Below are 25,448 nucleotides of genomic sequence, written 5' to 3' on the forward strand. Positions count from 1 at the left end.
ATTGTAGGAATCCAATATATACGCAACGATTAATCGTTGAGGAAAATCGTTGCGGCCAGTTGCTGCAAACCGTTCATAGGTATTAAAAAAATATATATATTATTTAAAATCGAGCTTAAATGAACGAGTATTTTTTTATCTAGTTATCTGATGGTTATAACTAAACGAATTACAAAGCACATGGAATATATACCAGTAACTGTTGTAATAGTTTAATACGAACAATGGTTTTATTTTAAATGCATCGATTACGATGATGCATCTCATAAATTTCAATAATTAAATTAATTATACCTCCATAAAAATTTAAATGCCGGTAGATTTACACCACAAAATATTTCCAACTAACTATATTCAACACGTGAAAGTAACAAAAATACATACCTACACCCCTTTGTGCGTAATATTTTTGTATAATATTCATTATAATTTGTACATTTCTTTTCTCATTAAATGTGATCTTATAGACAGTAGCATTTTTCCGGTTTCCTGATCTATAACAAATCAAAAAAAACTAAAAAGAACTTGCATCGTCTGTCACAGAACACGTCTCGATTAAATTTTTTTATTAATCCTGGCCAATGGCGTAGATACAATTTTTTTCTAGGGTTTAAGAGTTGATTCATAATATTCTTAGTATATCATAATACGAGGTCCTATATAAAAATATATCATTTAAAATGGTATTATTATTATGCCCCGTATTTAATGAAAATTATTTTACTACTCAATTTTTAATATATACCTAATTATAGTTAAAATTAAAATTAAAAAATGATATTTAATATAATATGTAAATATTAATAAATAATAATTAAAAATATTATTAATAAAAAATCTGGGGGGTGGGAAGTGGAAACCCTTTAATCTTCCCCCCCCCCATGTAACTACACCACTGATATTGACGTTAGGTAAAAAATATCGTGACATCGAATGCCAGTCTCTGTTTCGTTTACGAGGTGATAAGATCTCTGTACTCGACTTATGCGTTAGACGGTAAAAGATTTTCCCGACCATTAGAGTGTAAACTCCGGTCTTGGATATCAACCTGACGGTACGAATAATTGTTATGTTAAACCTCCAATATCGACCCACCCGTGTCGTTAGGCTGTACAATGAGAGTCAACGACCGTATTGTTAACTTAGTGTTGGCACATTTACGAAAACCGGAAACCATCGAATAAACTGTTATCGCTGGATTTTATATTTTCCATTCTCCTTATCCATTCAGTAAACAGGCACAACTAGATCCATGAGCTTGAACACGAAGATCGCTGTACAACGAACTAAGATCTGTTTGAATAATATTGATAAATATATTTTTGCTGTTACGATGAGTTGTTTTTTGTTTTTTTTTTTTTTTTTTGGAAAAATTACTATATTTTTACGATTGCAAATCATTTTTCTAGCAGCCGATTCAGCCCGGCGTGGTCGCGACTGATTTTTACACGGATCATTAACTAATAATGTTCTGTAAATCTCGTGCGCCAACTCAATGGCGTTGACGTACATACGAAATGGCATGATGTGACAATCAGGTAAACTACAGGAATTTTTATTTTCTGGATTACATATACTTTTCGGATTGAACATGTAAACAATGTATAAATCGTAGCCCGTAGTATATGCAACAGTGATAAGAATCTGTTCGAGTTTAAGCGGTGTCTGACAACATAAATACATTACAACGTGACACTGCCCACACAAATATCGGTTAGTCAACTAAAGTGCATATTATTTCAACCATATGTCGTCACCTCATATTTGTTATAAAGAATAAACGTTTAAATTATTAAACTATTAATACCTCAATTATTATGCATAGAATTATTGAAATTTATATTGAGTGTGAACATTTTTTATTAAATTGACAAATATATGAACATACAATTATTTTTTTTTAATTAAATACCATGCTGTTAGTTATTGTTTGATGATTTCTAATATTTAATGTGATACCTGGGTATTATAAAACTGATTAATAACAGATGAATTATTTGTATTTACCTACATTTAAGTATTGACACATAATCGATCTTTATTACAAAAATAATTAGCAATTATTTTGAAACGTGCTCTGGTTGATTCTTTTCACTCGATTACAAAAAGTTAATTAGATATTTGTTCTTATATATTTTTCATCATTATAATTTTGTTTTTTATTTGTATAAATATCTTAATTATAAGATAGTCTTAAAAAAAAATAATCTATAAAGTATAAATGTACACTCAAATATTAAAAACAATAATTTCCAATTTCATTAACATTTCAACTTTTAAGATTTATTGATATACAAATATTTACCTCTTTAAAATAGTTAAAGAAGACAGAACAAGCGAAGTTTCAATGTTATATAATTTTATATATTTATGTTGACAAATTACACACGTCGTTGATACATTTGATAGAACTTCAATATATAAAGATAAATTTCAATAAAACAAATTACTTTATACAGTGGAACTTCGATATCTTGAACTTGAACTCCGGTTTCTGTATTCCGATTTTTTTTTTCAGTGCCGATCATTCAGTTTCAGACTTACATGATAATTTATCGTTGTATATCAAATTTCCATACTTCGAATTTTTTCTGTAAGTCTTAGTCGTTATCCCGTACCTACTGCCCATTACGTTCCACTAACTCAAATATATGACAGATTAGATATGTTATAAAATGCCTATACGATAAAATATAAGATAAATGACAACGTTTTTTATATCACGCTGTATAGCTGGCACAGAAAATAATAAACTTTTTGTTATTGGCAAATATCAAAAACCTAGATACTCCAAGAACGTAAAATAATTATATGTGCAATATAAATGTAATACAAATCGTGGATAACCTTTCAAATGTTAAAAGTTTTTTAACATTAAATGGATAAACAATTAGCTAATAAAAAAAGGAATGTACTATTTTTTTTTTTATAATTGTTCGGCTCAACCGAAAATTCTGCAAAAAAACATTGAATGCAATTAAAATTATATTTTTTCCACCAAATATAACTTAAAGCTGCAACCAATGGATCAGGGTATAATTAAAAATGTAAAGCACAATTACCGTTAAAAAATAATGCAAAAATATTTTCGTAAACTTGAATTAGATCAGAACCAGAGAGATTCTGCCGATGAATCAAATGATAAGGAAGATATTGCTATTGTTAAACCTTTAATTCGTGATGCTCTAATTGTGAATTACATCCATGAACTTTTAAAAATTCATCCAATAATAGTCAGGAGTTTCATATATAGATATCTGCACTTGATATTTTATATTTTAGTTTTATTGAAAATACTTCTAATACTAAACAAGAATAAACAAAAATGACAGATTTTTTACTCCCATAAAAAATAATGTATATCTACCCAAAAGACAAATAAGTATAATGATATGCAGACAATATATAAATACATTTTATATTATAAATACAAATGTCTCCCAATAAATAAAAAATTTTATTTCAATTTTTTTTTATATTGTAAATTCCATCGGTAACTTGAAGTTTCGATATGTCAATTTTTTTTTTTTTTGTCCCTTGAGTTTTTCAAATACTGAAATTCTGCTATAATCAATAAATCACCATTTAATTATTAAAGAAATCCTTGGTTGCTCAGTAATTAGGTAAGCTCTGAATAAATATTTATGATATATGATAATAAAATAAGTACTTGCATTCTTGTGAATTGAATAAATTAAAAAAAAAATACAACTATCAATTGAGATATTTTGTAGAAAAATAAAAAAGGAACAATATAGAGTAGACGGAGACTCTTCGTAGATAAGGTATACATAAGCCAAAAAAATCAATTTACTGTTGTATAAACCAACATTTCAGAAAATAATTATGAGAAAAAATTGAGTTAAAAATAAATTTATTCGAAAATTGACTATTTAATTTTCTGAAATATTCCAAATAATATTGTTGTTTTTTTTTTTTTTTTTGATATAAGCAAAAATATAATTAAACATTATGGTCATAAAATGGCCATCACATTATATCTAATCACAGTCGTTCGTTTTTCTAATCACAGTAGATAGAAAATGAATAATTTTTAAGATACGAAATATGATTTTTCATAACTTATTATGAAAATAATTACATAATTCTATAAAATATACTCGTACTCTGACATAATAGTGAACTATTAAAAGCACTAGGCTTTCCGGTAAGATCCATAATAAATAAAATCCCTAAACTGTAAATTCCGGGAAAATTTACGGTTATATAAAAGCATTATTAATTTTCAGTTGTTATAGCTTTTAAAACTTTTAACAATTCAATGAGTATAACATAAAATTAAAGATAAGCGTTTAGAGGTAATTATTTTGAACGCTAACGACTAACGATGGCGTATCCATTTCAACGTCGTTGAAAACTAACGAGTCCAATCTGAAAGAGAAATTAAAACCCTTCATAATGAATCATTTTTTTTTTTTCATTATATTATAAGATGAATATTTTATATCGCAAACAAACATTAAGTTCATTAATAACTCAACTTCAACGTAAAAGTTTTTTTACAATCAATATTATTTTTATCTTAAGTTTCACAATTTTCTTCGTGATATTTTACTTTCAGTTGTATTTCTTGAACACAAACATCTTATCTTCAAATAGTTAATTTTAATTTTTTGTTAAATTTTTTAACTTTCTATCATCAATATATTCTTATTTCAATGAATTAGAAACTTGAAAATTATTACTCAATGTTAAATCAAAGTTTATTCCAAAGAAATATTACATATTTTGACTAAATATAATTTTTAATCAATAATTTAAATTTTTTTTAATAAACGTTTGATACTTACTAAGAACACAAAAAAAAATTTACACATAATATTTTACACCTTCTAATCATATTTTTTACAGTAAGTATAACTAAGAGTTTTAAATATTTTGAACTGAATAAAAAAAAACATATATTTTTTTTAACGAACAACAGAAACTATACTATACTATTAATGGCATATTTTGTATAAAAAATGGTTATTTAACCTGAATTTTAAACAATTTTATACTTAGAATTGTACATTTTAATTATAATAAAAGTATTTATTAACATTTTTTTTTTTTTTGGTCATAAAACATAAAATAGTTATTTTATTTATTTGTATTAATATGTATAAATGAATATTTATATATATATTATAATATTATATTTACTTTAAAATATTGATACACATCCATAAGTATTAAATAATTTAAAATGTTTAAGTTGCAATTGCATTTATTTTAAATTACTTAATTATTTCGAATTTGAAATTAAGTAATGTTTTTAGCAATCAGGGTTATATAAGTTTGAGAATGAATTATATTTATTTAACTTTTTATAACATGGTTATATCTATGGTTTTAAAATTAATTAGGTACGAGAATTAACAGATACTTTAAAACCTACTTACTACCAACAAATTACTCGTAGAATAAAAGAACTTAATTTTAATAGACGTATTGATGTGAACGTTGATACCTAGTTTATAATTACCATTCTTACCTTAGCTCCTTATACAATACTATGCAATTAAAATATAACATTGGAGATCATAATTAAATACAGTAGGTAATATGTTGATACTAACAACAATTTAATAATTACTTAACTGAAAATCAAGCCAAAAAAAATTCTGGACCAATAAAATTTCCACACTTGGGAAAATCCTCTGGTACTTGATAACTTCCAGAGGGGTTTGAAACTCTAAAAATCAATGACAAGCCACTGGACCATTCTGATGTTATTTCACTTCTAAATAACCAGTACCCTGTAATACAAAATGTACAATTATTAAATATTCACTACAATTTTTATAGTATAAATAAATTATCTTAATACACATATGTCTAACAGGGCAAACGTGAGGGTAGAGCAGGAGGGCTAGAGTCCCGGGATCCGTCGTTTCAGGCTCTATGCAAAATTATTTTATAATCTCATTCGCCTTACAATAAGATGAAAATGTTAAGATTTTTATTGTACTCGAACTATTAACGTATGTAAAAGAATGTACAAGTAGTATGTATATATTGGCAAATTAAGTGTAAGTAAATGGGGCCCTGATCGTAAGTACAAGTACTATAGTCTATAAGTAAATTATGTACTCGTAGTTACAACCAGTTTGATTATGAATAAGATTAAAAATTTACATAATATACGATATTAAGTTTACGTGTTGATTATTGAAATATTGATAAAAATATTACTTTTATGCTTCAAATTCAAAAGTTTCATTAAATAGAATTTGTTTAATTGTAAAGTCATTATTTAATTAATATCTTATATTTATATAGATTATATTCTCGAAAACAGTATTTTAAATAAAATATTTGTATACCTTATAGATATTTGGGTAAAAATTTTCTTTTAAAACAGAAATAGTTTTATTCTAAACAATATAAACGTGTTTAATAATAAGATTTATTCTTAAGTACAATGTTTAAAACCTCCCTTGAAATAATTTATATAAAAATAATATTATAATTATTCATTGTTCAAATGTTGTTTTGATTACTATAATCTGTGTTCAAAGTTTTAATTAGAATAATATCTTGTGAGATTTGTACGAAAATTCAACAGTGTTGTACCCTCCACAAATTGTAAATTAAAAAACAAAGATTCAACTTTTCTGTAGATTAACAAAACATAAGAAAAGACATAAATATACTTTAAAAGTTTTTCGTACGTCTTAATCCTTGATGCATTGTTTTAAATTAGTTTTAGTTACATTAAAAAATAATAGTGTTTTTCTATTATCTTTTATTTTATCTTTGTACTTTAATGGTTTTTTTAACATTTGCTTGAAGATTCAACAATATAATAAAAATTAATTTTAATAATCTAATATTAAATAGAAATATTAATCAATGTTATTAGAATAAATACAAATTTTTTTTATCTAGACAATAGAGTTTTCGTTTACTAATGTTTATTGGATATATAATTATTATCTAAGAATGTATATTACTAATGAAAAAATATAAAAGTGACTGTTAATATATTGTATTATTTTAAAGTATTTTTACAAATTTATCAACTTATCATAGTCAACGAACCTCAATATATAGTATCAATTTGTTATTTAAATCAATAGTTTCTCAATAATATGGTTTCCCAATGAATAATAAAATAAAGTATAATAATGAAGTGCATATTCAACTTAATATACATTATAACAAAATACTTTGAAATAATTTACAAAAATGCATAAATTAAAATTAGTATTCCTTTGTTAATAATTAGAAATATAGTATTACCTTTAATTACTTAATAAATAGTTATTTCATTCAACGGAAAAAGAAATTATATTAGTTAAACTTTTTAAAAGATGTAACAACATTTTATGGTTTCATAATTTTTTTTTTACTATTTTAATTAAAAGGATGAAATATATATATAATATTAAGGTGAACAAAAAATAGAACATCAGCTATAGTTTTAAGTCTACTCTGAAAAAGTAATTCATCTATCTTTATTCTTACACAAGGTTCAATTAATTTAAAGTTTCATACATTCCTTAAATTCTTTTAACGATAAAACTTTGATGTTCATTCAAAAAAATGTAGTTAATTTATTTAGAGACTTCCTTCAAAGAAATTTTTCAATTTATGTTACCTATTTAAAAATTGTTCTGACAATTACTTGAATTTTTATTTTATTTTTTTTTTTTATCTCAACTTAAATTTGTATAATCTTGTTTTATGTATAGTACGTTTACAAGAAAAGCATTGTGCACGAGCTTTTACTTTATACAGTAAAACACGCTTAAGACTCTCCAGCTTAAGTCACTTTCTCACATGAGACACTGTTATCCATCGGCCCCCTAGAAATTTTCTATACTAGTCAATATTATAAAAAAAAACCACCTGTTAAGACGCTCTGTTTTTTTCTATCCAATCGGATAAAACGCTCTTTTGTTCAGCTGATTACGATAAAGGGAAGTAACTGTGTGAAAATAAAAATCGAAATTTCACTCGTTTATGAATTTTTATCGTATTTATAATTTTATTTTATCATAATAACTACAGTATCTTAATGAGTAGATACGTATTTCATCGTATTACGAAGTTTAAGACAATCAAGAAGAAGATCCAAACAATCCAGTATCGACTCCTACAATTACTACTCACTTGCAACACCTATTTTAAATTCGAAAAGTATTGTTCTCTGTAGAAAATGCCAAAGAAATATTAAGTTATGTCAACAAAATCGATAACTTTCTTGTTGAAACGAATTTTCAAAACCAAAAATGTCAAACAAAATTGGTTAATTGGTTTTTTAATATATAATGAAATAACAAAATGATAATAAAAATACATAGTTATATTGATAAATGTATTTATTTATTTTTTAATTAAATTCAATAGTAAAAAAATATATGAAATTATATTTTATAAATGTTTTGCCTATTATTTACCTAACTATATCCAATAATAAAAAAATAAACTCGATATTTCAATCACTTTATTTTTTCAATTCCTGCATAAAATGCTTTCCCGCTTAGGACCATCTATTGAGGTGGTCCCTTAAAGAGCATCTTAAGTGAATTTTACTTTAATCATATTCAAGTATGAATGGGAAAGTCAAACGGGTAAAATTTTATAGTAAAAAATTATACAAAGAAAAAAAAATTAGAACGATTCATTGAATTCTTTTTAATTTACGGAAGAAATAATAATAGGATTTTAATGAACTTTTTAATATATTCAAAGTGCAATTTTTATAAAAATGTCTAGGACAACTTGATGAAATGTCACGGTTGAATAAAGGGTAAATATTTATATAAGATTTTCATCCTTTATTGTAAATTCAAAACAAGATAAAAATGAACTAGAATAAAAATTAGCAGTTCTAAAGACTACTGTCCCCGTAACAAACAAATAAAAATATGAATGATTTTATTTAATAGTAAGATATAATCCAGGATCCCCTCTTGTTCCTTACGAGTAATAAGATACCATCTTTACCGGGATTGTTGGCAATAAATCGTACAACTGATACGCCCGCTGCTGTTACAACAACAGTATTCTTCAATACCGGCATGTCGAGTCTCCTGCGCAACAATTGTGCTTCATCGTCTAACTTCTTTGCTTGATCTGCCGACTTGATGAATACTTTTCGCTTCTCACCAACCATGTACAAACTATGCCCGTGCAAGTGAAACGAATGCGATCGGTCTGTTTTAAACAGTGTGTGCTCTAAGGAAATCATTTTCACTTAAAACCAACACTTAGACGTTTTTTAACAATATTTAAATAGTATTGGTTAAAACGATATAAACCCTTATAATGTCTTGGTTAATAATACATCTGTATGAGCCCAAAAATTTAATGAACGTGATGATTATGTTATAATCATTATGTGCTGAGATTTAACATGACATGGCTCAAAAAAAGTCTAAATCTCTTAGAAATTATAATATCAATATAAAAAACTAATGATTTAATAAATATTCAGTAAAAATCTCAAGTCTCTCCCATTATTATTGTTTAAGTTGCGATGAAAAAACTAAATCATCAGTGTCGAAAATCAGTGTAACTTAATTTTGTAATTTTTATTTAAATTACCTTAATTTCCCTAAATTACCAACAGAATAACATTTCCTTTCAAAAACCTTCCATGATTATGATGATCTGAGAAAATATTTTGATAAAAATCGTGTAAATACATAAACCCAAAAGAAAAAATTGAGAAATACAAATTTAGTCTATCCACTAATAGTGTGTGATAAAATTTAAGTTTAAACTGTGTGTGGTTCAAATTTTAATCTCTGTTGACGTTTTTTAGAAATTATTCTTTGATTTTTTCAATTATTCGAAAAACTTTTTAAATACAAAATTAACTTCCTCTACCAGGGTATCAGATAGACATCAAGATTTATCTTTTACTAATTATTTGAGAATGATCAGAGCACTCATTAGGTTCGAAATCGTTTTATTTTTCGTTTAATTTAAATTAATCATGATATAACCAATAAAATGCATAAATTTTCCTCGGAATCAAAAATATTATAAAAAATAATATTTCAGTGGTCCAAAAAAAAACAATTTATATTGTATACCTGTATCGAAAATAACCAATTCCGTGGCAGAGTTTAGTGGTAAATCAATGACGTGCGTACACTCACAAGACGTTAAACTAGACTGACATTTGTGCGGCACATTTTCAGTGTTACACATAACTACGTCATCGGGCTGTTGCAATAGTAACGGTGCGGACGGAAGAACCATCGACAAGTTGTTGAAATTCGGCAACGACCATGTCCCTTCTGGAATACACAAAATACAATTATATCATTGTAAAAACTACCACAGCAAATAGTATAAATACGTAGAGAAGTTCTTATAAATGCTTATGGTAGTTTAGCATCTCCATTTATGACAAAAAAATCGATTTTACTCTATTGAAAGAAATATGTATATAAGAGACAAAACCTTTTCGTCATATATATTTGACACTATTTTCAACTATTTTTTTACATATTTTAATATCCTTTACATAAGGCATGTCAAATTCAAAGTATCAAGTGGGTCAAAAATATTGGATACCTAATTTACTATGCGAGCCACACATAAATATTTAACGAAAAAAAAATATGCTTAAAGAAAATGCCAAATTTAATAACTAATAAAAGTTTCGAGTTTCTGCGACTTTCACTTTTTGAATAATAACAAATATTTAAAATCGTTTGAGGAAAAATTGTTATTATATGCAATTTCGTAAAAATTTAAATTTCAAACGATCATAAAAATTTTTCTTTAAAATCCAGTAGAAATTTTTTTAAAGTTATTAGAAGAATAACTTATGGATAACCTAATGTTAAAATTTTGAACCTTAAGTATACACAGAATACTTTTATGAATTTTTATCTACAAAATGACTTGCAAACTATCGTGATTTCGATACATTTTATACAAATTTGAACTTTATGGGCTTATAAAAAAATTTGTGTGAAACGATTTCCAATTTTTTTTTAGTTTCGATAAAAATAATTTATAATAAACATTGTATTAAGTTTTCAAAAGTTTTCTTACAGCCAAATTTTTTTATGGGTGTTTCAAAAAAAAAAAAAACTTAGAAAAGTATAACTAATAATATAAGTAAATATAACTTATAATGAACCTTGTATTAAATTTTCAAGAGTTTTTGGACAGCCAAATTTTTTTTATAGAAATTTAAAAAAAAACTTTGAAAAATTGGAAATTTAAATTGTCTATAAATAAGTCAACATTTTTCAAAATACTTCAAAAACGTTACTATGTATAGAAAACGCTAATTTAAATATTTAGTGAAAATTTCAAATGCATGCGGTTTTTCATTTTTGAGTTAGAGCTTTTGAAAAAAAATTTTGTTTTCAAAAACGTGGTTTTGCGTAAAAATTCCCGTTTTTTCGTAATTTTTTATGGTTTTTTTCGATGCTTTTAAAAAGTATTGAAAAATTTCGATTTTTGACTTGCCAAAGAACCATTTTCATTCACTTTCCTTTCAGAAAAGTTGCTGTTTAAGAAAATCGAAGCATTTTTACTGCCCCAAAACGTGATGACAGACACAAAAAAAAATCACATAATTGTAAAACCAATAGATTCCATCACTCCGTTCAGAATCTAAAATGAAAATCAGTCCGGTCCGGTCTCAGTCCGGTGCCAATCATGGTACTTAATCATGATACTAAACGAAAAAAAACCTACATCTTTAGGTAAATATTTATTTGTAAAGTCGGTTAGTCCGGTTCAGTAGAGTCCATATGAAAATCGTGAAAGTAAAAATCACGAAAATAAATTAGAGAAAATAAAAATCGCGAAATGTTTTAACAGCGAAAACATTAATAGCGAAAAGAAAGAAATTATTTTCGTTAGTGGGTATACCTTTATAATATAATAATACTAGATAATTAATAATTTAATTTTGTAATATTGCGTCTTGGATCACGTAATAAATATAAGCTGTGATTAAACCTAATCGCTGTCAAGCTTTATATATTATATACATATATATTGTGATCATAGTATAGTGTGATGATGTATTTTATATACTTACACAAGTATAGGAAAAATATCAAATTTAAATTTTATTTTATAAAGTATTTTGATTTTAATATTAATTATTACTTATTATTAGAGCTCGAAAGTTATTGCATTTGCATGTTTTTTTTTGCACTATTTGATTTATTGCTAAATGAGCTAGAAATTAATTTCAAAACACTACGTAAAACATATCAAAATTTATAGTGCATATTTTTGCATATTTAGTGATTTTTAGATTAGATAGAGCATATTTCTTGATTTTAATATTTTTTAGAGCATATTTTATAATTTTTAAAGATTTAGTATGGAAATTCGAAAAATAAAATACATTCATATTGAGAGAACTTTCTTGATATAATTGTATTGTATTTTTAAAATTTCCATTTGACATTAAAAACAATGTTTTCCCCTATCGGTTAAATAATATATATATATATATATATTTATTTATTTATAAATTATAACTACAGCTAGCTTTATTTAAAATTAAATATTATACAACTATCAAATAGGATAGTTTTCTATAAATAATTATTAATTATTCATTTTATTATATTATTATTAATAAATAATAATTTTCTATAAATACTTTTCTAGGAAAATAACTCAATGATTATTGAACATTCTTTCGGGGGATTTTTTTTTATTCAAGAAACACTTTTAATACTAATTTATTATTATTTTATTAATCAGAATTATTTTTAACACTTTGCTTTTTCTATATTTATAATTTTATAAAATATTTGTGCAATGAAAATTTTGTGTACAAAATTAAAATATAAGTGCATATTTTTAGAGCATATTTATACTTTTTAAGTGCATAAGTGCATGCATATTTAGTAATTTTTAAATGCATTAAGTTCCAAGCTCTACTTATTACATTATAAAGATATATCCAGGTATATTTCTTACTTTTCACTATTAATGTTTTCACTGTTAAAATATTTCGCGATTTTTATTTTCGCCGTTTTATTTTCGCGATTTTTACTTTCATGATTTTAACTGGCATCCGGACCAGTATAATACTAAACGCATCTATATGGTACGGTCTGAGCTAATACAGACTGAACCTTACGGACCGGTCCATAAACGGTATTAATGTTTTAAGATCAGACTGACAGTCCGGTCCACGGTCTTCTTTATTAAATGTTATTTATTACTGATTCGGTCCGGTCTAAAAATAATATGAAGTCGTCGGTTCGGTCCTCTGGTAAAATTTGAAGTCCGGTCTGGTCCTTTAAATAACGGACCATGCAGAACACTTATACTAAGTAAAACATTCTCTACAAATTTAAGATAGTTACGACACGACATAAATATTTTAAAATGTTTTTTTACTATTCATTTTTTATTTTATTAATTAATATTGGTAGCCGCAAGCCACGTGTTTGACATGCTTGCTTTACATTTAACCAAATGCGCGTGGCTGTTTTGTACTGAAAATTCTGTTATACTCTTATGTTATTGTTGGTTCAATACTTACCACCGAGTTGATATTTGATTGAAGAAAATCCCAAGTATATAGTATTTTTCAATTTTTCTGTGGACAACTCGTGCGGTAAACTCAATATACTTGTGGTGGACAAGTGCCGATTCTCAACACTGTCAGTTTTCTAAAAATTACAGTTTTAAATATTATTGAGTGTTCAATATTTTGTTTCCCATTTACATCATTAATTGCTGTCGTATGAAAAGCAATTTGAAATATTTTGAGAATCAGACCTGTATAATAATATGAAATCACTAAATTCCGTTAATCCTATTATGATGCAGCGATAGATAATAAATCGAACGCTAGTATAAACCAATGCTTATATCGAATATTATTTCTAAAAGTTTAATAAATCAAAGAGTGTGAGTTTTAAATTTAGTTTTGTTTCGTCTCGTACATCCATTAACTTAATGTTTATCATTGTAATCGAATTCCATTGTTTGCCATCTTTAGAAATTGTCAACAGTTAATATGAAAATACAATCAGTCCAGAACAAAACTATTCACACACCAATAAAAAATTAATGAACTAAAAAGCGGCAAATGCAATTTGGATACATTCCAAAATAATTAATAAAGGCTTTTGCCATTAATGGTATATAAACCTTTTAATATGCACGAGTACAAATTGCATATTTTTATTTTTATATAAAACATTAAACTAGAAATCTTTAAAAAAAAAATTGAAAAAGAAAAATTAAATATTTTAGATTTGCTGTTCTTTTTATGAGTTTTATATAACGTACTATCGATATATTAGTACACCAATACCAGAGCAGAGGTGGAACTAGGAATTTTTACGCTCGGGGGAAATGTTAAAATTACGCTTGATCATAGACCAATAATCAAATACTCTTCTCAAGAATTTTTCCCTAATAATTAATATACAATCATATTTATTGAGTTTTAATCTAATATCAGTTAAAAATAATCAAGTTAAAAATATTAAATAATTACAAAAATTACACCCTCTAAAATTATTCTTCCACCCCTGTAATAAAGTATCTACATACCCCTAATTATAAAATACAAAACAAAATTTACACTCGTTAACTTATTAAAACTAAATAATAATGTCCATTAACTATTTATATTTTTAAAGTAAAGTATAATTTCATAATATTATGTATTCGTTGGAAAATCAAAAGTATAATATTTTTTTTTCACATTTGAGCGTAGAGAAATTTATTCGTCATGCTTACCAGTTGTTTAGAATTTTTCATATCAAAAATAATATCGTTTAATGATGAATCGTAGTGTAAATTTAATGTGTGTGTAAGATTGAAATCTTTGCAATGACCCTCAGAGATGACCATCATGTCGAAAATGCCTTGGTTTTTACTCGCTGTTAGAATAAAATCCAATGTTTCACCTTTAAGGACACATTATCACATAGATATTTTAAGTAGAAAATACAATATCATTATTTATTTAAAACCAAACCTGGTTCTACTCGAACAATATCTACTGTTTTGGATTCAACCGCATTACCATCAATCGATATCACCGTTAAATGATGTTCCTGTACATAGATTTCAATTGGACATTGCGAAGCTCCTCCGGTATTAATTGTTCTGAATCTATATCTCTCGTTGTTTTTAACCACAATCGACTAAAACGAAACAGTTTAAAAATATATGTATAAATATCAAATATCAAATGTTTATGGATTCAAAAAAAAATTTTCAATTCGAAAAAATTAGATTGTAAAAAGCGCAAGCGAACATCCACTTCGTGAAATTTATTAATTTAGTGAAATTAATGTCTTTTTACTCTATATGGAAAATATTTTAACCTTCTGGGGTAGTAGATAAAAGTAATATTGTGTAATATCCTATAATATATATATATATATATATATATCGTATAGTATTATTCACATTTTGAAATATTTGTTGGTTAGGAAAATTTTATGATTTATATGAAATTAAATAGTATAAATGACAATTTATCTCTTTATTTTTATTAATTTAATTTAAAATCGTAAGTTGTATTAAATAGATTATTTGTAAATTGTGAATTAAACTGATTTTTCAATGAATCAGCAATTATTTAATATGAATTTATTAAATAATTTAAAATAATTGTATACATAGTAGTCTATGCTTATTGAAAATACTTTATATTATGTCAATTGTTCCTTAGTAACTGAATACCTATTATATATACAACATATTACTGTCAAAATGTAAGCTTTGATTACATTTTTTGTAAGAGATAAAATACGGAGCTTAGTCCAATTGCATAACCTAGGTAAATAAGAATGTCATAATAATATAATGAAAACAACAACTTAAAATAATATTTTATGTCGAAGTATACCAGATGGCATTTGTAAATGTTATAACTGGAGGAAAATGTTATGATTATTCATTGTCTAAAACTTGATCGAAAGAAAATTAATTCATTTGCTTTAAATTTATTAATTATTTTAGCGAGTTTATTATATCAACTCAATCATTTATTGTAGTTAAAATAGCTCGTATGCATAATCGTCCAATATTTTGATTTTTAAAAAAATGTTATGTTTAAGTACAAATTGTATGCGATTTGTTCCAGGGAATTATTTGATACTACTAATTTTTTACATTTGCGATGTATCCATCCTCATTATTTAAAATTAATGTAGTAATTTTCAGGAGTAATGTAAAAAAAAATTTTAATTCTATATCTTGTGTTAATAGAACTCTTGTATTTATTTTAAAATACTTTTGTTCAACGTTTGACCAAATCGTAGATAGCTATCCAAGAAAACTCATATTTATTTGATCGGATCGTGTTCTTCTTGGACAAACTGGTATTGTTTATCTAAAATCTCGTCGAAAAACCATAATATTTAAATACAATACATCCCTTATTTTCTACTCTTTATACCAAAAATGAAATAATGAGCAATTTTGGGAGGTATTTAGAACAATTCTATGAAAAAAAAAAAAGTTTAAAAGTGTTATCAGAAAATTGATATATTAAAAATATCTGCTATTTTATTTATATACTCGTATAAGAATAAATTCAAGTACAAACTACGTCCGTTGAAATAAATAAATAAGTTACCCAATATTTAATTTACCGTATTCATTGTATTTCCGTTTATACGAATTCCATCGATACTATTTTGAGATATTGTGTACTCTACAAGTAAAGTATATGCAGTTTCATCATGATCATATATGGCAGCATGTGGCTCTCTTCGTTTCGACTGTTTTACTATAAACGCTCCAAAAACTCGTTCAGACAACTCATCGCCTTTTAATAAAACATTTGATTCGATTAAAACAAGTTATACATACAGGTAATAGCCATAAAAATATAAATTGTATAAAATATTTATTGCGACTAATATTATAATAATGATGTGTGTGTTTTTGAGAAAACTACAGAAAACAGAAAAATGTATCGTTTCAAAATCTTTTAAATTTAATTATAATAATACTTCTTCAACTTAAAACAAAATCTCTGACTTCTTATTAATTTTACCAGATAATATTTGCCACCAATGTGTTCCGGCTTGAGCAGCTCTAAATTTATATTGAAATGTTGTATGTGGTAATATTGGGCACTGAGTTACCATAGGTGCACCATCCATTATTGGAGTCTCTCTTTGCCATTGACCTCTCCAATGTACCGAAACACTGTGCCCTGGTATTCGGTTAACAATATCTATAACCATTATATCATTTTCACAAACCTATATAAAATTTAATCTAATTAAAATTAATAATTATAAATATAAGTAATATAGATGAAATTAGTCATGAGTATTTCTCTCAAAAAAAAACTTATAATTGAAAAATACTATAAAAGGTTCCAATGCCGTTGACGAATAAAAATGTTTAATTAAAAACAATAATGTTATGCGGATGTTTTTGAAGTAATAAAACTAAATTCAACCAGTCTATCGAAGAATAAAATTTTGTACAAATCTTTGTATAAATCATGTGATTTAATTAAATCGAATATCAAATCACGTTTAAAATAATTAATCATATCCTGACATGGTATGGAAAAATATTTAATGGATTTCCTATTAAATAATTGTATTCTAGTAAAATATTTAATCATGAATGGATGTTATCGAAAATATTAGAAAAACAAATTATATTATAAAATAGATTGTTAAATCACAAGAGAAAACAATAAAAAAAATATTTGTTATATGTTATAACTTTTGTTTTTTATATTTCAATCAAAATTTATTTTAGTACAACTTAAAATAATAAATATAAAATGTGTAAATATACCAATGGGTATATAAAGATTATAAAGAGCCATTTAATAAACAAATACTAAAATTATGATTTATCTCACTTACTCTTATTGGTGGACCAGGAACTTGTTTGTTAGCTGTTATAATTTTTTCTGAGTATCTGTCACAATACATGTCATCAAGGCATTGCGTTTGATTGCCTGAACACTTTTGACAATTTCTAAAGTATAAATGTATTATCAATAAATTGATCAGTCCATATGAATATATTAAGTACGAGACATTAACATTTTTAATCAAAATTATTCTAGGTGAATTGTAAAAGAATATGCATCTGCATAAAAATCCAGACCCTAGTAATAACTATTAGATACTATACAAATTCAGTTTACTTTTGAAGTTTTTGAGTTTCCAATACAATCTTGAATCTGCAAATTAACGGCCAATCCAGTTCATGACATTTTCTATCACAATTTTCTTTTGAAGCTTCTAAAACATTATAAAATAATTTGTAATTATAGTGTTATAATACAATTTAGTAACGTAAGCTTCAAACCCAAATTTAATTATCGAAATTAATCTTTTTAAACTATGTAAATCTATGTAAATGGGATGTACAATATTTATATCATCATTGAAATACAAAACGAAACACTACACCAGATTTTAGATGAGTACTCACTTGGTAGCTCGGTATTCCAAAGAACTAATCCAGTAATTATAACTACTCCTACAACAACTGAAATTCTACTAGTCAGCCCTTTTAACTGTCTCACAGGAGCCATACTTCTTACTGTAGCTCGCACTTGAGTTAAATGTGTCTTTCAGATAGTACTTTTGACATAGTCCAATACAGTTTTCCTTTCAAGAAGACTAGACGAGGCAAGAATCTAACATACCCGCACTCTTTAATATTGCATTGTTTGACTAATATATATATACTTTCTCTGAACGATTTTTATTTTGATAATTTAAAATTACTTTACAAAATATAATATGTATCGTTTTAAAATGAAGTTTCTAAAATTAGCAAATACAATACATTTTATTAACCATATACCTACCTATGTAGATATCATACATTCACACATAAAATCAATTAAAATTTATTATTTAGATTGACTGATTACAAAAGAACACGTTATAAACGTACAATACGAATGTATTGAATCCAATTTCAAATTTCAAATTACTTAAATTTCTTTTTATTGTTATACACACTGTAGAGTTACATTATATATGGACGCACATGGTTAAAATTAGCTGCAGAAGTCTTTGACTTTAAATGAATAGGTGATTGTAAAAACCACACTTGTCACAAATCTACCTTAGCGGATATCGAATGGAAAAACATGCGGGAATTTCAGACCTTATTTAAACACACAAGACATTGCAAGACAAATGTGGTTTTTTACATACAACATGCGTCTATTATAGTAGATTAAATAACTTAAATAAAAACGATTTCATAAAATATGTGACAAGTGTGGTTTTTACAATCACCGATTCAAATTTAATTTCTTACATAAATCTCTCCTCAGCTGATAATCCTTATCTAGACAAATATTTTGGTATAATACACTGTTACCCCTTTAATTACACATCAACTTGTACTTAATACGATGAAACTATACCAATACCCTAGACGACAAAATATCTTAAATATCCCATGCGAACCCCACGCGTCGTAAAAAGCTTAACTCGGAAATGTCCAAAATAATTTTAGTCTTGGCGTCTACACCAAAAATATACATGTTCAGTAAAACATTTTAATATATTAGTGTACCGAACTCACATCAAATGAATTCGTTCATTTTAATGCTGTTTATAATTTTGAATTAATCTTTGCCGAAATGCATAGGTCTGTGACTCAGTTATCGTTAAGTAAAAAAAAATAATTTGTTACTAATATTGAATGACATACCAATACACATAACGCACTAAACTACTAAACAGTAAACATAACCATAAATGAATAAAACTAATTAAATTTTTGATGAATATTACGTAGTATACTGTGTTAGTTAATTGCCGACTTTTTAAAATTTCTTAGCATGGATCATTTGCTATAGTCTGCTCCCCCCCAAAAAAAAAAAAATTATGCCCCTGTCTGTGAAGCTATGAGCCTTTCTATGCTTACCCCTCCCATTAAATTAAAAATTATCCACTCACACACTTATTCGATTAATTAATATATCAATTCTTCGTATGGTCGTCCCCCGTTTTATTATTATTGGACACATGCCAAGTTAACGAATTGTTTGCGATGCCTATTTATTATACAATATAGAAATCTTCTACTATTACATTATTACGTTAATAAGGATTTCGTCGCAACCATTAACTTTCACTCGTTTATTAACACTATATAATGTGAACTCTTAAATATTATTTTCACCAGATTTAAAATGGTAAGATTTCATATAATTTATTATAATACAATAATAATAAATATTTTATTTCCTTACTAATAACCCAACTGTCACAAGACTCGCATATCTACATAACCACATTATAAGTTTTTTTTTAGTCAATACAATTTAAAAGCATTAATAATTAGTTCGAATATATTTAAACGCCAAATTTTTTTTAATATATCTTCAATAATTAAAGTAATTACTAAAAACATGTAATTAAATAGTAAATAAGACATTACCTTTCCTATTTATGGCCATTGAAAAATATGAGATGGAAATGACCAAGCGTTTAAATAACAAAATATTTTACTTTGGTTAAGTAATTGACTAATGAGAAATTCTTACACATTTGACAAAATCATTCCATCAATCACAAAAAACTTTTTTAGATATCCAACACAAAAGTTCGTATTAAATGGGTGTTTAAATTTTTTTAATTATTAATCATACAATACATATTATATTTATGTAAAATATTAATTACTACTTTAATGCAATATTAAAAATAATTAATACCAACATGAATATATTCTTACTATCAGAAGTAGACTGGGTACTCAGGGATAATCAACTGGAACTATTATTATCACCAGGGCTCATAACTTAAACCTCTAAAAAAAGTAGTTATAATAGTTATAGAGTTATATATATATAGAGTTATAAGCTCTATAATATGCTCTTAAAAATATTCATAAAAGGACTTAAATATACACTAAAAATACAAAAATATACAAAAATAAATATAACATGAAAAATAAATAATTTTAATTTATAATTTAAAAAAACATATCATGTATAATAATGAAAATTTAAACTTTTATTATTAAAATTCTGATTGCTTCGCTATATGATACAAATAAATATATAATTTAAACCAAAAGAAGAAGAATTAGTTAATTAACATGAATTAATTACAAAAATAGAAAATAATAATACTATAATTACTTGTTATTTTTAAGAAAAATGTTTTAAACGCTACAGAACTGAAAAAGACTAAAAAAAGAATTATAGCAAATAACAATTTTCTAAATATGCAAGAATAAGTCTGCAAAATAGAAAAAAAAGCAAAACAGCACTTATACTTTGAAATATGCAAAAATATGCAATATAAAATTTTGTATTTAACTTCTTAGTTATCTCAAACAAATGTGTAGCTTATATAGTTATTTCTAGAACCTCTCAAAAAAAATATGTAAATGCTATAAGTTATAAGCTCTGATTATCACATTTTAACTAATATATATTTTTATAAAAATGTACAAATAAAAATAGAAAAATTAAAATTAAATATTATGTTAATGTTTATTAATCATAACACTATCGATCCGATTGTTCCTATGTCTCCCTGGTCAATTTTTTTATTTTTTTGTTTACTTTAAAGAAAATAGCGTCCCCGAGACTTGTTAAGCGTTATAATTATAACGTAATAATAATAGGGGAACGCTAACATTTCTGAAAATTAATAGGGGTACTTCATCCCCTTGCGTCCCCCCTCAAGTCAAGCACTGATTAGTACCAATTTTAAAATTTAATATACCTCAATCATTTATATTTTATTTAATAAAACTTTATTTCTTTGACTCAGTGATATTTTTTTATTCGCTAGTATAAACATATTGTGTAATAATTATATATAACTTATGAGAACTTGTATAATTACCGAGATCAGGTACAGGTGTATAATAAATTATAGTAACCACAACTGATAAAAGGCCGATGAGAATAGACAACCGAAGCATGCATGCGCACAAAATATTATTTTCTGTCATTTTTTTAAATTTGAAAAAGAACACTCATCCGATTAAAACCTTAGAGTTTTAATATCACAATTAGAACATTGACATATTGTATATAAACTGCAAATGGGATATGGTAAAGTAAAATTGTAACTGTTTTTACGAGTAAAATAAGAATTTTTTAACCGGCACAGTAATTATTATTTGATCACGCATTGAGCAAGAGCAACTCACAAGTGAAACTTCTACGTGATGCCTGGAGACTGGACCATGCCACATGAAATAAAAGTAGGCCATTCACACAAAAACATACTATTACTTGTTACATCAATGATATAATAATATAATAATAAAAAAACATTCAAGGGTGACGGTTACAACTGTCAATGTGACTTATCGTTATTAGGCCATCAGTACACAATGTAATTACATATTTATGTAATCGAACAAATATTGCATTGTACTTTACGACTTTAAACGTACTTAAAAAAGTTAACAACAAAACATGCGTATACGAAATTTAAATCAGGTTTTTAGTGACAATAATAAAGTAGTTGTTAAATAGCTATAACGGTTTTGCAATAGTGGTTTTTGATTTACGTTAATTCTGAATATAGTGACGGATTTCCCAGGAACACTATAAGCTAGTGCTTAGGGCGGCAAATAATTTTTAATATTACATTTTTATTATATGTTTTTAAAATAAATGCAACTAATTTTAAAACGATTTTAGGCCAACGAAGTTGTGGTAGTATTTATATTTTGTTTTCCAATTTCAAAATCGTAGAGTTTATCAAAATATATTCATTAACTGTTATGTACTATTATAATTTTTTTAATTTTTTATATTAAAAAGCAATAAAAACAATATTTTTTTACCTTTTATTACATTGTTTTACTTAGTAACTTTTTAGTAATAAAACTTAAAATAGACATAATCAAGAGATGTAGGTACACTAAAAGGATACTAGATTCAAAATGGGGAATTCATAGTGATTTATCCATAAAGATACAAAAATAAAACATAGTTTAGGAGGTAGTGTATCTTAAAAGACACAAAATTGAAAACAGCATTTTTGAGATGATGTATCTTTAAAGATACACATTTTCACTCAAAATATCTCAAAACAAAATTAATATTTTTAAAAATAAGGTTAAAAATTAACTCTACGGGTTTTAATCTTTAAAAATAGCGATAATTTGGAATTTTAGTGCAATATTTTTATTTCTGCCAAGTTAAAAGTGAAAAATGAACTATTTTAACATTTTTTACTACCATGTTTTTTATCATTATATTTTGTACCATATTTTTATAATTAAGTTTTTCATATGAATATTTGTTTTAACAGCTGTATATTTTTATTTTATATCATTAAAATTATAAGTAATAAAGGAAACAACCAAGGGTGCCCATAGGAAAATTCTCAAGGGGGGACAACATTTTAATTTATCAATCTATTAAATAAATAGGAATGACCCACGATATAGAACGGAGTTTACAATTTTACATTATACTATAACATTATATATATCAATCTGGAAGACTATTTATTATTTAACCAATTTACCATAAAAGTAATTTATTGAAATTTTTATTTAATTAATAATATAAATTGGAAACTTAAAACATTAGTTATATTTATTAAAATATTATATAAATATTATGGTTGTGTACACACACACTTATACATACCGTATTTCTGGAAAGACACAATATTTTAAGAATTGATAATTATCCATAGAATAGAAACGAAAAAGCGTATTATTATTAAATAACAATTAAATAAATAAATTTATAAATTTTATAAATTTTATAGCTGATAACCTGATTTTCCAAACTAAATAAATAGATTTTTTATAAACAAAATTATAGATTTGCATATATTAAATTCAATTTTTAAATTATATTTAAATAAATATTTTCTAATCACAGTAAACAATTTTCCAAGATTTTTGATATTTTCCAGGGAGTGACATGTCCCTTCCTTCCCCCCTTTATGGGTGCCCTTGGAAACAACTATAATTGTATGCTTAAATAACATTTTTTTAGACTAGAAAAATTGTTATATTGAATAGTGGCAATTTGTTTGGTGCTTAAAGCGGCATAATGATTAAATCCGGCCCTGTCTGGATAGTGTACTTTTAGGAATATTAAAATATTTAGAAAGGCTCATAAATATTTATACATTACTTACGGTATATAATAGTATATATCATTAGTACACATGTGATGCATTTGTGCGTTTGATATTAAAGCACTATAAAATGTTGTTCATACAATTGGAACTAAAATTTTTGTTTTTAGAAAATAGCACGAAAAATGCACACTAACGAAGAATTTAAATCATTTTATAGAGATAAGAATTATATAATAGATCAAAAATATCTTGAAATAGATTAAGTAATTGTATAATAAATAGGGCTCAGAATTCAATCCATTAGTATCTTTTTTTTCTGAAATGCATAACACAATGTTTTCCAAAATACAAATTAGAGGTCGTGGTTGTGAACGGGTATTAGAATACATGGGTACACGGAGCCCGGGTATACGGGTAAAACATATATTAAAGGCCGTGTATTTAATACCCATGCATACCCGTATATTTATTTATTATTACCCATGTATATTACATATTGTTTCAAAATTCATATACACTTTAAATATGTATATTTATAATAATATAATGTAATGTATATTCCAATAAATGGTTAACTTTGAAGAAACCGAATTTGTGCTTCTGAAAGAACAGAAGAAATCCATCAGGCGTTAACTAAAATGATCGCAATGAATCAAATGCCCTTATCCTTTTGTTCTAGTTCCAAATTTAAACACTTTATGGACATAATTGAAACAAATTATATAATTTGTAAGGAGGATGCTATCAAACAGAGACTCAAAGAATTAAAATCTTCGGTTGAAGATTAAATAAAAAAAAATTAAAAGATGCCAAGAGTGTAAGTTACACATCTGACTGTTGGTCATCAATAGCTCAAGAATCGTACATAATAGTTACTGCACATTTTATTGATGACCAATGGTGCCCAAAATCATACACCCTGACCACTCGCAAATTAGACGATCGTCATACAGTTTCAAATCTTTCAAATCATCTAAAAATTACTTTTAATAAACATTGGAAATCGACCAAAAAATTATGTCAGTAGTTAATGATAATGCAAAAAATGTGTTTAATCCAGTTATTTTACTGGTAAATATCACATAAAATAATGATCTAACATGTGCCGTACATACTTTACAACTTGCTGTCAAAAATGCCCTAAAATATGATAAAATAGAAAATTTAATTCAAGTAAGTTGTAAAATAGTTTGTCGTTTTAAGCATTCAAATTTAGCTAGTCAATATTTAAAAGATAAGGAAAAACAACTAGGTTTGCCAACAGAAAGCTTGATTCAAAGCTGTAAAACAAGATGGAATTCTATATTTAAGATGTTTGAGTGCCTTTATTAAAATAGATGTCCAATTTTAAATGTTCTTGCTGATCGTTCGATAACTACAGCAGCGATAGTACACAAATTTAAATTGACGGAACATCAATGGACAAATATTGAAGCGTTAATC

General features: G+C 25.6%; 1 protein-coding gene across 2 annotated transcripts; it reads right to left on the bottom strand.

Moving 5' to 3' along the window:
- Positions 1-3,987: 3,987 nt before the first annotated feature.
- LOC112687698 (laccase-8-like) lies at positions 3,988-22,140 on the bottom strand. 2 transcript variants are annotated; one of them, XM_025560566.1, is made up of 12 exons: positions 21,792-22,140; positions 18,107-18,203; positions 17,820-17,934; positions 16,985-17,195; positions 16,578-16,753; positions 14,951-15,119; positions 14,710-14,879; positions 13,499-13,628; positions 10,053-10,259; positions 8,959-9,189; positions 5,605-5,762; positions 3,988-4,392 (listed from the first exon to the last, which is right to left on the bottom strand). In XM_025560566.1, exons 1-11 carry the CDS (start codon positions 21,898-21,900, stop codon positions 5,611-5,613), a joined length of 1,767 nt encoding a protein of 588 aa, XP_025416351.1. In that variant the 5' UTR covers positions 21,901-22,140; the 3' UTR covers positions 3,988-4,392; positions 5,605-5,610. The 2 variants fall into 2 exon arrangements, with proteins under 2 accessions (XP_025416351.1, XP_025416350.1); XM_025560565.1 differs by lacking the exon at positions 3,988-4,392 and having other exon boundaries at positions 5,568-5,762.
- Positions 22,141-25,448: the final 3,308 nt, after the last annotated feature.

This window comes from Sipha flava, unplaced genomic scaffold (genome assembly GCF_003268045.1).
Source record: "Sipha flava isolate LNK unplaced genomic scaffold, YSA_version1 35a_pilon_pilon, whole genome shotgun sequence".
Lineage (NCBI taxonomy): Eukaryota > Metazoa > Arthropoda > Insecta > Hemiptera > Aphididae > Sipha > Sipha flava.

Bases quoted from the DNA above. Each gene is read 5' to 3' on its own strand.
- LOC112687698 (XM_025560566.1), bottom strand. From the start codon at position 21,900: ATGACAGAAAATAATATTTTGTGCGCATGCATGCTTCGGTTGTCTATT. The intron at 18,204-21,791 runs GTAATTATACAA...ATAATGTTTTAG, and splicing joins TACACCTGTACCTGATCTCG to AAGCTTCAAAAGAAAATTGT. The intron at 17,196-17,819 runs GTAAGTGAGATA...AATTTTATATAG, and splicing joins TTCCTGGTCCACCAATAAGA to GTTTGTGAAAATGATATAAT.